Source organism: Lissotriton vulgaris, chromosome 3_1, assembly GCF_964263255.1.
Source record: "Lissotriton vulgaris chromosome 3_1, aLisVul1.2, whole genome shotgun sequence".
NCBI lineage: Eukaryota > Metazoa > Chordata > Amphibia > Caudata > Salamandridae > Lissotriton > Lissotriton vulgaris.
Window position 1 is genome coordinate 495,021,817 of NC_141689.1, and position 14,206 is coordinate 495,036,022.

General features: G+C 45.8%; 1 protein-coding gene across 2 annotated transcripts in view; it reads right to left on the reverse strand.

The window, feature by feature from the left end:
• JMY (junction mediating and regulatory protein, p53 cofactor) overlaps positions 1 to 14,206 on the reverse strand; it is a 483,755-nt gene that overhangs the window by 303,311 nt on the left and 166,238 nt on the right. For both annotated transcript variants that reach the window (XM_086960737.1, XM_086960738.1), the window contains exon 4: positions 12,442 to 12,611. In XM_086960737.1, the coding sequence (XP_086816863.1) occupies positions 12,442 to 12,611 (170 nt within the window). The remainder of the gene's footprint in view (positions 1 to 12,441; positions 12,612 to 14,206) is intronic.

Genomic DNA, 14,206 nt, shown 5'->3' on the forward strand with positions numbered 1-14,206 from the left:
TGTGCATAGATCGCCGCCTAGTGTTGGGTCCGGATGATTGCACATTGTAGTCCTGGAAGAGTCTTCGAAGTATCACGAGATAGGTGGCTCCTCCTCTGGACTACAGTGCGCATGGGCATCCCCTCCATCCTCAGATTGTTTTTCGCCATTGTGGCAGAGATGGAGCTTAATACAGTGAGTGATGTCCATGCTACATAGTAATTCCGAATGCTACAGCTGCTACAGGCGCCGGGGAGGAGGGTGGGAGATATGAATGTCAGCAGCCCTACATGCCAAGAGCAGATGCATACTGGTAAGTAGCATATTCGGTTCGAGGCATGTGGCTGCTGAATCCAGATCTGTGTATAGATTACATAGCAGTCCCTCCTGTTAGCGGCGGCTGCCCGTGCCAGCTGCAGCAGTCTGAAAAAGAGTTTTGAGAACAGCCTGTCCTACAGCTGCCTGCTGTTTGGAATGTACATCTACGCAGTAGTGTTTCGTAAATGTATGTGTGGTGGACCATGTGGCTGCCTTACATATCTCTTCTAAAGGAATATTCCCCAGGAAAGCCATGGACGCTCCTAACTTACGTGTGGAGTGTGCTCTTGGAGGAATGGTTAGTGTGCGTTTAGCCTTAGCATAGCAAATCTGTATACACTTAACGATCCACCTGGCTATCCCTGCTTTGGAAATGGGGTTGCCTTTGTGCTGTGGAGAAAAGGCAACAAAAAGCTGTTTTGTGTTCCTGAATTCCTTTGTTCGGTCTATAAAGTACATAAGAGCTCTCTTGACATCTAATGTGTCTAGGGATCTCTCTGCGACAGTTTCTGGATTAGGAAAGAAAACTGGCAGTTCTATGGTTTGGTTCATGTGGACCTGCGAAATCACCTTAGGCATGAATGTAGGGTTGGTGCGTAGTACAACTCTATTTGCGTGGACTTGTATGAACGGCTCTTGAATGGTTAGTGCCTGGAGTTCACTAACTCTTCGTAGTGAGGTAATGGCTACTAGGAAAGCCACTTTCCAGGTTAGAAACTGAATCTCACAAGAGTGTAGAGGTTCAAAAGGTGGTCCCATCAGTCTGGTGAGGACCACATTGAGGTTCCAGACTGGTGAAGGTGGGTGTCTGGGAGGAATCACTCTTGAGTCCTTCCAGAAAAGCCTTAATGGCAGGCACTCTGAATAGTGAGAGGTGCTGCCTGTTTTGAAGATAAGCTGCTATTGCGGATAAATGTATATGAATGGAACTGTACGCCAGATTACATCTGTATAAGTGCAACAAATAACAGATAATGTTTTGGATACATGCATCCAGTGGGTTAATGTCATTGTTGTTACAATATATGACAAACCTTTTCCATTTAGCCCCATAGCATTCTCTGGTTGTGGGCCGTCTTGCCTCCTTGATGATATTCATACATTCTGGCGGCAAGTTGAGGTAGCCAAATTCTAAGACTTCAGGAGCCAGATCGCCAGGTTGAGCTGTTGCGGATCTGGATGCTGAATGTCGCCATGGCTCTGCGTCAAAAGCCTGGGTGTGAGGTGCAGCCTTTGATGCAGTACCACGGAGAGTTCCAGAAACGTGGTGTACCATGGTTGGCGTGCCCACATTGGAGCAACCAGGATGAGTGTCATCGAGTGTTGCCTCAGTTTGCGTGCCACTAGCGGTATTAGAGGTGCTGGGGGAAAAGCGTACGCAAATTTGCCCGACCAGTTCTTCCATATCGCATTGCCCTGTGACTGCGGATGTGGGAACCTGGCGGCGAAGCTTTGGCATTTTGCGTTTTCCCTTGTGGCGAATAGGTCTATCTGTGGATGACCCCACTGCTGGAAGTACGGTTGGAGTACTGATGGGTGTATCTCCCACTCGTGCATCTGGTGGCTGTGCCTGCTGAGCAGATCCGCCATCTGGTTGTCTTTGCCCAGGAGGTGTTCTGCCATGAGGAAGATGTTCCTCTGAATGGCCCACTTCCACATGCTCTGAGCCAGAGAGTGTGTACCTCCCTGCTTTTGTATGTAGTACATGGCAGCCATGTTGTCCGTCCGGATCAACACGACCTTGTTGCACAAGTGCACTTTGAAAGTTTTCATTGCCATGAAGATTGCCATCTATTCCAGAAGGTTGATGTGCATCTTCTTTTGCTGTGCTGTCCATAGTCCCTGCACTGTGTAATGGAGTACATGAGCTCCCCATCCTTGGAGAGATTCGTCCGTCGTCAGTATAATCTGTGGCACAGGCTCCTGGAACGGTCGGCCCTTGCAAAGGTTTTGTGGGTTCCACCAATGCAGAGAGTTGTATGCCCGACCGCTCACCAGCACTAGGTCTTTCAACAGTCCTTGAGCCTGATTCCACTGACGTGCCAAGCACTCCTGAAGCGGGCGCATATGCAGTCTCGCGTGCGGGACTATAAAGATGCAGGAGGCCATCATGCCTATCAACTGCATGAACACTCTTGCTGGAAGCGAGTGTTGGGGTCTGAATTTTTGTATCAGCAATTGCATGCTGTCTATCCTCACTGAATTTGGCTGAGCTTTGGCTGCCAGAGTGTTTATTGTCGCGGCCAGGTACTGTCGTACGTGGGCGGGCTGAAGATGTGACTTTGGATAATTCAGCAAGAATCCCAGATTGTGAAGGAGATGAATGGTGCGGGACATGTGGCTGGCACACTGCTGGGCCGTCTTTGCTTGAATAAGCCAGTCGTCCAGATAAGGGTAGACATGTATGTGCTGTCTCCTTAGGTGTGCTGCTACTGTCGCCAGGCACTTTGTGAACACCCTGGGTGCCGTTGTTACTCCGAAAGGGAGGACTTTGAACTGATAAAGTTGATTTTGAATAGTGAACCTGAGATACTGTCTGTGTGATGGGTGTATGGGTATATGGAAATACGCATCTTTTAGATCTAGTGTTGCGAGGAAGTCCCCCTGACTGAGTAACGGTAGAACCTGCTGTAAAGTGAGCATATGGAAATGCTCTGATAGAATGTAGCTGTTTAGAGGCCTGAGGTCCAGTATAGGTCTGAGAGACCCTTCCTTTTTTGGTATTAAGAAATACAGAGAGTACACCCCTGGGCCTTGGTCTTCTACAGGCACGAGCTCTATGGCCCCTTTTTGCAGCATGCTGACGACCTCCTGCTGCAATATGTGTAAGTGCTCTGCGGACATAGGACGGTGTCTTGGTGGTATGTTGGGTGGAGTGGATATCAGCTCTAGACAGTACCCGTACTGGACAATGTCTCTTACCCACCTGTCTGTGGTGATGGATTTCCAGACCGGCAGGAACTGTTGGAGTCTCCCCCCAACAGGTGTTATATGGTCGGGGGGCAGTGTCGGGGCGTCACTGTTTGTTATTGGCAGAGGATCTGGAATTGTTGTTTCCTCTTCCTCTGCCTTTGATGTTGTTTCCACGGTATCCACCCCTGTTCTGTGTATTGTAGGTGGTTTGTGTGCCTCCTTTATTATACTGTGTTTGCTGTGTGTTTTGACCTCTTGAAGGTCCTCTAGTATTGGAGCGACGAAAAGAGCCACCCTGAAACTGCTGTGACTGCAGAGCCCCCATAGACTTTGCAGTCTCGTTGTCCTTTTTAATCTTCTCAAGGGTGGTGTCAACCTCAGGTCCAAATAAGTAGTCCAGGTTAACCGGCTGATTGAGGATAGTAGTTTGTATTTCTGGTTTGAATCCAGAGATTCTCAACCAGGCATGTCATTTTAGCATGACGCTAGTGTTAATGGCCCTGGCTGCAGTGTCAGCTGCGTCTAGCACGCACTTAATGGAAGCATTAGTGAGAAGCTTGCTTTCCTGGATTAGTAGCTCTGCTCCCTCCTTGTACTGATCTGGTAGGTGTTGCAACAGTGTCTCAAGGGTATCGTAATGGGACCTGTCATATCTGGCTAAGAGTGCCTGAGTGTTGGCAATGCGCCAGTTGTTAGCTGCCTGCGCTGCAACTCTTTTTCCTGAAGTTTCCAGTACTTTTGACTCTTTGTCAGGAGGGGGAGCATCACCTGTCGTTTGGGAGTTCGCCCTCTTACGTGCATTAGAAACAACTAATGAGTCCAATGGCAACTGTCCTTTTATATAAGTAGGGTCCACAGGTGCCGATCTATATTTTTTTTCAATTCTAGGGTTCAATAGCCTTGCCCTTGTGTAATCTTTAAAGATGTCACCAGCATGCTTAAGGACCCCTTTGAGCATGGGCAGAGTCTTGACGGTTCTTTCTGAAGTGGAAAAGGTGTCGAACAAAAAATCTTCTTCAACCGGGTCAGCATGTAGTTGTACATCATGGTTACCTGCCGCTCTTTCAATAAGGGCGTTAAAGGCAGTAGTGTCCTCAGTAGGAGATGTTTTTACATTGTATGCATGAGTGTCAGGGGCATTTTGCAGATCTTTTGGGTCAGTAGGGTCCGCCCATGGTTGGGTTTGATCATCGGGATCAGTGTCCACATGATAAGTGTCATCCTCGTCTTCGTTACATCTGAGTATGTGGGTGAACAAGAGTGAGGTTCTTGTCCATAGGATTGCAGAGGTTCCACAAGAGCTGGCGATGTGGTGGAATACCTTTTTTTCTTTAATGGAATCCTATATGACTCCATGGGTGTTTCAGGTATGATTTTCCTTTTATACAAGGACAGTCTACCAGTGTCTGAGTCGATGAACTGCCTCGACTCCTGTTCTTCAGGCTCTTCTGTAGCCTGTAGTCCCATTGACACTCCTATATTGGCTCCGATACCCTTTTTTGGTTCGAATATCTTCGGTCGCACCATCGGTGGCAACCCGAATTTGATTGGTGTCGGAGTGGTTGGAACGTTTCCGACCAACTTTGGGGTTGGGGCCTTTTTCGGTCCGACCATTGTAGCCTTTTCCCTGATGAGTTGGAGTGATTCCGACACCTCTTTGGACACGAATGGGGTCGGCTGCGTCGACTCGACAGGGTCCTTGGAGCCGGTCTTTGTTTTGGCCGCAGGCGTCGACCGAGGATCGACCCCCTTTTTCGGGTCGAGCACTTTGTCTGTGCCGACTTTCTTTGGCGCCGACTTCGCCGGTTCGACAGCCTTGACTTTGGTCTTGGGTGCCCCAAATTTCGGCTCGATGGCCTTTTTGAATTTGTCGGTATCGACGTCCTTTTTTTGTTTCTTCGGCTCCGAGGGGTTTGAGGCCTTGGAACCGACTAGAGTTAGCTGCACTTTCGGTTTTGGCAGTGAAGCTTTCGGTTTCTATTTCTTTGGATCGACCAATGGCATTTTTAATACCGATGGCTCTTTATATGTGTCCGTAGCCGGGCCTTTATGCGGGGCTATAGAACGAGTCGGTAGATCTCGGGTAAGGCCTTGTGGCGATCCCTCGACCTGAGCCTTATGGAGTGCTTTATCTTGGACTCCCGTATCGACGGTGAGGCCTAGCTCCTCGCCTAAGCTAATCTTCTACGGCCCCAAGGGCCTCTGCGTCATCTCCTACCTCATCGACGACGTTTTCTTCCTCTTCTAATATTTCTTCATCTTCGGCGTCATACTCTGAGTCATGGCTCGAAACAGGATCCGAGTGTTCACCCTTATCCTCTAGATCAACGACCTCCTTGTCTTCGGTCCCGAAGATGTTTACTGGCTTAAGCGCTGATTTCTGCGACTCCAACCGAGCCGCGCGACGAATCCGAAGAGTTTTCTTCGACCTGAACCGGGCACAGGCCATACAGTTGGCCTCGTTGTGATCCGGGGACAGGCACTTGTTGCACACCAGGTGGACATCGATGTGCGGGTATTTTGCATTGCAAAGTGGACACCTTTTGAATAGGCTTCTTTCCATCGTAGGTCGAAGATCGGGTCGAGTATGGAAAGAAAACCGGCTGATTCCACGGTGTCCTTCCGAAGCAAAGTTATCGGTACCGAACGAAACTATACCGACGCTGTCGAAAGCCTTTTGGCTTTGTAGAAAGTTTTCCTAACTTGAGCTAAGATAGTAACATCCGAACCCAAAGGCGGAAACAAACAATCTGAGGATGGAGGGGATGCCCATGCGCACTGTAGTCCAGAGGAGGAGACACCTATCTCGTGATACTTCGAAGACTCTTCCAGGACAACAATGTGCAATCATCCGGACCCAACACTAGGCGGCGATCTATGCACAGATATGAATTCAGCAGCCCACATGCCTCGAACTTTGCCATCTTACTATCTTTGCTGCATTCATATCCATACTAATATAATAAAGAGAGAGCCCAAACCTTTGAGGCGGGTAATCTCAGGAACCACAGCACCAATCACAACACCCAATACAGCGTTGGAAAGGGCAGTTGCAGCAGAAGAACATAGGCTATGCAGACGCTCACCATATACATTTAAAAGGTAAAAGAACCGTGCCAGCAAAGTAGTCCCTTGTGGGCGTGTCTGCGTTGTGCTGTGGGTGTGACAAACGCTGGGGGCGTGTGGTACGTTCAGCCCTTCATGCCATGTCTCATATTGTGTGCTAATCCTACCCTGCTCCCTTTAAATACCCCTGCACCCCATAATCATAACCCACCTGTACTCCTTAAAATACCCCAACACCCTTAAACACTAACCCATCTTAACCATATAAATATACCCTGTACCCCAAAACTCAAACCTATCCCTAAACCCTAAAAATACCCCTGTATCCCAAAACCCAAACCTAGCCCTGAAACCTAAAAATACCCCTGCACCCCAAAACCCAAACCTAGCCCTGAACCCTAAAAATACCACTGTACCCCAAAACCCAAACCTACCCCTGAACCCTAAAATACAACTGTACCCCAAAACCCAAACCTAGCCCTGAACCCTTAAGATACCCCTGTACCCCAAAACCCAAACCTACCCCTGAACCCTAAAAATACGCCTATACCCCAAAACCCAAACCTAGCCCTGAAGCCTAAAAATAACCCTGTACCCCGGACCTACCCCTGAACCCTAAAATACCCCTGTAACCCCAAACCTAGCCCTGAACCCTAAAAATACCCCTGTACCCCAAACCTAGCCCTGAACCCATAAAATACCCCTGTACCCCAAACCTAACCCTAAAAATACCCCTATACCCCAAAACCCAAACCTAGCCCTGAACCCTAAAAATACCCCTGTACCCCAAAACCCATACCTATCCCTAAACCCTTAAAATATCTGAACCCTTAAAATACCCAAACACCCCAAAACATATACCTCAGTACCCCAAAACATATACCCCTATACCCACACTTTCCTTATCCAAACATTAAAAAAAAACATGCTTTTACCATTCATGCATTTACAACGAATTTCGTTGTAAATGTATGCGTGGTAAACGCATATAAAATGTAATGCCATGCGTTATAATGGCATTGCAAAGTCATGGTACTTTCGTAATGAAAGTATGCGGAGTGATAGTATGCGGAAAGAAAGTTGCGGAATAATGGGCGTTTACCCTCCCCCGGTAAGTACATTGGTGGCACGGCGGCCCACATCTCCAGCAACATACTCCTATTTTTTCACCACCCATTTGAAAAATGCACAGGTCTCTCTCATTGATGGCCAGCACCGACATACACTTTTAGACACACCTCCCGCCACAAGTTCTAGAATTGCGAACTTTAGCGCTGGGGAGCTACGTTCGAATCTCGGCATCAGCTCAACATCCTGTGATTCCAGGCAAATCGCTTTGTCTCCCCGTGCCTACCACAAATGAATGTGTTGCTCTGTAATGTAAATTGTGCTCATGCCATGTTGTCGAGTTCGCGCTATATAATATTGCAAGGAAAAATAAAGTAGGGAAACTCAAGTTCACACACTACTGAACGCGCACTCTTAAGTGCATCAGCAGTGCACTGTGTATCGGAGCGTTTCACAGGCCTGTCACAGATAAGAAATGCTATCAAAACGAAATATCACAAAACAATATACTACAAAAACTTTGGCTGCCCGTCCTGATATTATCTCCATAAGTTTGGGATTCCCCAAACCAACTCTCTAGGTCTGCATGCTATCCACTTACCTTTACCCTCTTCACCTGCCAAATCTAGACAGAACAGCTGCAGCTTTCATATATTCTTTTAATGCACATGGGTAGTGCCTCGAAGAATTATAGATTCTTTGGAAGGATTGACATTTTGAACGATGTGATATGCCTTTCCAAGATAGAGGTGCTATTTTGGATTTCTCAGTTTCTTTCTGTAAACAAATCTGCACTTTTACAACTACTTGCCGGTTTCGATTATATTAGATCAAGTCAACTGTGAAAAACTTTATACACTTGTGCCCATTTTAGAATAACTGTAACCAGCTTCAGCCAAGTTTTCTTGACCATGCTAACACTGCCTGAAGGATGTGCTATCTCCAAAGTTGAAGTACAAGGCATTTTGGTACTCAAAGCACTGCATGTTGGCGCAATTTGGCAAATGCAGCAAAGCTTTCTTCAACAACCCAACATCAAACTGTTCTCAGGAGGCATTATATATAGTAATGTATTGCGAGCATGAAAAAGCTACATCCAAAGACAGGGAATACTACTGCCATCACTCCGTCTCCACCCACCCTGAGGACGAAAAGGTGTGCTCTGTAAAGTCAGCTGCAGCTCAGTTCAATTGTGGCCTGCAGTCGAGAATGCACTCTAAAACTGCACCTGCACTTAGTGCTAGTGTCATTAGTAGTCACAGTTGGAGTGAGAGGCTGAAATGTATACAATCATCGAAAATCAAAGTGTGATGATGGATTCTATAGTGAATGGCTCACAATATTCCCCCACGGGGATACACTACAGCAATGCCCTATACACCGTATCAACAGAACTCTTCTACACAGACTCCAAACCATCCAGAACGCCGCTACCAGACTCATCCTCAGGGACACCACGCCATGAACACATGACCCAACGCCTACGATACCTCCACTGGCTCCCAGTTGAGAAGAGTGACACCTTAAAACTCCTCACCCACGTCTACAAATCCCTCAACAACATCGGACCAGAATACCTCAACGAGAGAGTATCCTTCCACATACCCAAGAGGAAACTCCGTTCCGCCGACCTCGCACTGGCTGAGGTGCCCTGCATCCGCACTGGCTGAGGTGCCCTGCATCCGCAGAAACAGAAGAGGTAGAATAGCCTTTTCCTACATCGCAGCCAAGACCTGGAACGAGCTCCCCGTGAACATCAGAAGATCCCCGACCCTGCACACGTTCAGGAAGGACCTCAAGAACTGGCTCTTCGACTGATCCGGACCTGCCCCGCCGCCCTGCAACCCTAGCCCTTTGAGACCATCACGGGTGAGTAGCACGCTTTATAAACCCCTGATTGATTGATTAATACATATTCTGATTTGCTTGATGAGACGAGTAGGGAGCACTGCAGAGGTAGATGTTTGCCAAGCCTAAGGAATACCCTTTGTACGGGAAATCAACTACACCTGTTCTGGCATTTTAAAGCCAATCCTCAATATCAGAATCAGCTTCGGAGGTACAGATACAGGCAACAATGACACTGCAAGAAGTAAGCTCGGACACAGGTTCCAAAGATCTCTCTGCCCTTTCATTTTATCCCTTATTACTGGCGCCTTCTCCTTTGAACTCAGAGTTAAACAAAATTTCAGGCAGTCGGGCCAGTCTCTCTCGGAGTTGAGTATGAGACGGAAAGGCACAAGAACTACAACAAGAGCAAGGGGGGACAGGATGTAGGGAGGATCACTCAGTTAAAACTATGCTGGACACTATCTTGTCTGAGATAAGGGAACTAAAGGTCTCTCAGTAACTAGAGATCGCCGCTTTGTATGAGAAGTTATCAAAGATCGAGGACAGCATGATACATCTTCCATTGAGAATTAAGGAGGCTGAATTCAGAATATCTGAACTCAGACAACGTGGCAGCCATGCAGAGAGAAGAGTCACATAGAAAGAGAGAAAAGGGTTTCCTGGAAATTAAGAAAGAGGAGCTTGAAAACTATACACAACTCTCCAATCTGCGTAATGTTGGTATACCCAAGGGGAGTGAAGGCCTCTAGGTCTCCCAATGGGTGGATTTATTTATTAAAGCCAATGTACTACCTGAATTTGCCGGAGATTGGACCATTTGCCCATTGTGTTCCTGCTCAGCGCTCCCCCAGCTCTTCTGGTGAACTTCTCAGATTATCGTATCAAAGAGCTCATACTGTGCAAGACAATTAATTGAGATGAGAAGCTTTTCTACCCAGGACTACCACAGTGTCACATCTTCGCAGATCTGGCATCATCTGCGGCCCGTCGTTGAAGGAGTTTATCAGGATGATTGATCTTTTCAAAGCCCAGTGTGTCAACAGTTCAAATGCAAGGTGTTATTCAATGGACAATTGTATCTTTTTGTCAGCAGTTGAGAGGCTCCGGACTTTCCCCCATAAAATAACAAACTAATACTGGACTTGCTTTTGTTCAAATAGCTTTTTGTGTGAGATCTGATGTTGTGTGTTTTGATCAGAGGGGATAGCTGTTAAATATTTTTTCAGGATCTCAAGGGTAGTCCCATGGCACTCTTTTTTTGGGATGAGTGGGCGGGGGGCGCGAGGTGGGGTAGCGCAGGCAATGCCCCCTGGCAGGCAGAGGTGTGCCATGGGCTCTGGGGGTCACAGGGTTATTCAATGGTGGGTGTCAGGGGAGGGAGGGCGCACATGTAGTGAAAAAGAGCAGGAATAAAGTAGGCTTGGAAATAGTTAATGTTAGGAACACGAAGAGTACATGTGACATTATAATTATTATATTAAATGCCACATGGTTAGGGTCATTTCCTGCAGCGCAAATAACATTTTAAACAAATATTGGTGTTTGATAAGATGGTTGATGTCATTTGCCCCTGAGGAATTTATTATCATCATTATTTTTTTCACAAGACACTCACCTTAAGAGCAATACCCGAAGATTTTCATCCCAGATAAATACTCTCAATTATTTTTTGTTACTACAGGTTTCGCTGTTAGGGGTGTAGCAATCTGTTTAGCAAGGAGGGGTATTGACTGAATTATAAGGGAAGTTACTTGAGATCCCAGAGGTTGGTGACTATGGCTGAACGTTTCTGTCAATGGGGTCTACCTCAATCTGGTTATTATGGCCACATTAGCGACGATACTGACACGTTATCACAGATCCATAATATCAGTATGGGGGCTGAGGGTTCTTTGATTTTTGGAGGAGATTTCAATTATATCCAGGACCTGACACTAGATATGTCAGACAAAGCTATGAACAACTTCAATCTAAGACCAAAAAAGTTATAGACATCACAAGACAGGATTTTCAATTAATTGATCACTGGCATTTGGATCACCCGGGCTTTTCTCGATACACCGGTTTTTCGCATTGTTTTAAAATCACATCTCGTCTTGATTTTATTTTTTAGCCTCCCAAGCTAATAAAAGATTAGGATCAGACACCTGGGCGGAAGTCTAGGTGGCAGCTTGATAGGTCTCTCATGACAAACCAAGAGTGGCTGGGAGAGATGAGGGTTCACTGCAGAATACCTTCTTTTCAATACAGGCAGTACCTCGACTTTTTTCAATTTGGGAGACTCTTAAGGCCATGACACAAGATCATATCAGATACTACCATAATCTACTCATCCTAATAACCTTTAAACATCTCAAACTGGCTAAAATGATTATTCTAAATCAAAGATAATGTATTGGCATTACTATTTAGAATGGAAGGTCTGCAGAAGTTTATGAACACCTGCCTACATTTTCCTGACGTAGGACTCAATGTACAAAGCCCTGGTGCAAAAGCAGTCAGTGTTTTTTGCAGACCATGTGCTTCAATTTGTGATGAGACTGCTTTATTAATCTGGTGCATTGTAAAATGAATATTCGTAGGGGTCTGCAAAAATTGCTGTCTTGTTGTTAATGAAGAAGAACACACTTTCAACAAAGCTTGACCGATACAGAGGACCTCAAAGCATTTGCTGAGTGTGAAAAAAATGTAACAACATACATTAAAGGGAGAGAATTTTCTTTTCCTTTGCATAGGGCATATCAAGCTGAGCATGCAGTTATCCCCTGGACCACAGACAGACATCCCCCCTGTACCTCCCTACCACCCCCATCCCCTGGCACCCAAAGGCTACCCATCAACATTCATAAATGTCAATGTGATACCAAAGGTACCCCTTACACTTTCCAAACTGGTTACTACCACAAGTCAGGTGTCATTAACTGTTCAAGGTTTGAGACTCTAATCAGGGTCGCAAACCACTGATACATATCATTGTGAATCACAATTAGGTGGAGTGCGTCCTTTTCACGCCCCGTCCTTTTTCTGATTTGGAATGGGCTTCATATTAAATTTTTGAAGTCAGAAACAATTTTATGTGTTGACTCGCAGGATGTTTTTGTACATTGTGGTTGCAAAACATGCAACTTTGCAGACTATAGGCTTTGCAACCATGAAAAATCTTAGTACATTGGGCTCTAATTGCCTTGTGTTTTATGATTTATTTTTCCTAAGCCTCAAAAAAGATATATAGCTGATGATACTTACCTCTTCTTTAAGTGCATGTTTCCTCTGCTCCAAGCAGACTTCTTTTGCTCGCATCAGCTGAAGGGTCTCCTTTGAAACTGCATATTGAAGCTTTTCCATTCTGTCCACCGCAACAGCCCACGATGCCTTGCCATACTTTTTCTGGTCTGCTCGCATGCGATCTAATACAGCTATATGAAATAAAATACTTAAGAATGATGCTAGAAAACAATTACTAGTGGTACAAGCTGTAAAAACGTGTCAAAGATTAGACCAATGGAAACATTTGGGAAGCAAGAAGAGAGTTAATGGCGAGTACCCATGTTCAAACACATAACGACAAATCAGAAAGGGCACTGAACTATAAATAAAGAAGAGAATATAGAATCCAGCCCACTGGGACAAGTAGTTTAGTTATCTATTGTAGAAAGAGTGGTAATGTATAATACCAATACTCGGAATGGGATGCGGATCAGGCCATTGCTCACAATTGGTTGGTTAACTTGTTGCTCTTATTTGCCTTCTTCTTACTAAATGGCTTTCCTTATTCTTTAGGGCTCACCAAAGACAGCACACATGTTGTCTTTAGCAAGACATATTGTTAGCTTTTAGTGAGCTTAGAGCCCGCCCATTACATACTATTAGTTAGCTTTACTGTCACTCCTTGATTCTTACTTGACAGCTTGTGAGCTTTTCTTCCTCTTTTGGCATTTGTCCCTCCCATGGAGCACAGACCCATTACTTGAGTCCTTCCACTGCTCCCTTTTCAAGCGCAACTTTATTATTTTTAGTTAAGCACTCTACAAGAGCGCAAGTGATTCCTTGGTGTCTCCCTCATCTACTTAATTTTCCTCTTTTTCACCTCAGGTTTTTCTCCCCCGGCTTCTTCCCTCTCTCAGTTATGTTCTTGCTTCTCCATCCCTATGCGGTCTGTATGCTTCTCCATCAACTCCCACCCACCCTCTGCTGTCCGTCTGCTTCCTTATGCCCGCCTGCCCATCCTCCATTGTCAGTGTGCTTTCCCATCCCAACTTGCCAACCCTCCATTGTGTGCTACCCCATTCCTGCTTGCCCACCCTCCCTTGTCTGTATGCGTTAACGTCTGGCCATGTTCCATGTGCTTACTCCGTTTCTTGTTCTCCGTCGTCCCTGTGCTTCCCCCCCATTGTCGACTGTCCTTCGCTCTGGTCCTCCCTTCCTCAATGTTGCCTCGTTCCATGCCCATTCCCAGCATACACCCAACCCACTTTTGAGTTGGTGGTTTATTTGTTTTTTAAAGGAACTATATTAAAAAAAAGCATATTTGTGCTAATTCCAAAAAGCACATTTTGCACAATCTTGTATTTACTAATCCATCTTGGACTGGCAAATTGAAAAATAAATGCACAACTTCTTTTGTAGGGGCATGCATCTGTGTTGGCACAAGCCTACAAAATTACATGATCCCTCCGACATAGCATTTAAAAAATATATATATTATTTACTGTCATATTGGACTTACACCATGACCAAACCAATAGGTCTCCTAGGCAAGACCAGTTGGCATTACCAATGCTTGTTTTGTGTTTGTCTCTCCCCAGGAGCATAGTTTCTTTACCATCCTTTTGATTGGATGACTTGTATCTTTCCACTGCTTATAATCAGAGATCTACTTTTTGTCTCTTGCTATCAGCATGCAATAGGAGTACATGTATTTTCTTGTTCTCTTAAGTTCCCCATGAGTTAGTTACACCCAACCACCATAGGCTCCTTGCAGCTCTTCCTCCTCCCCCACATCAACTTTTGA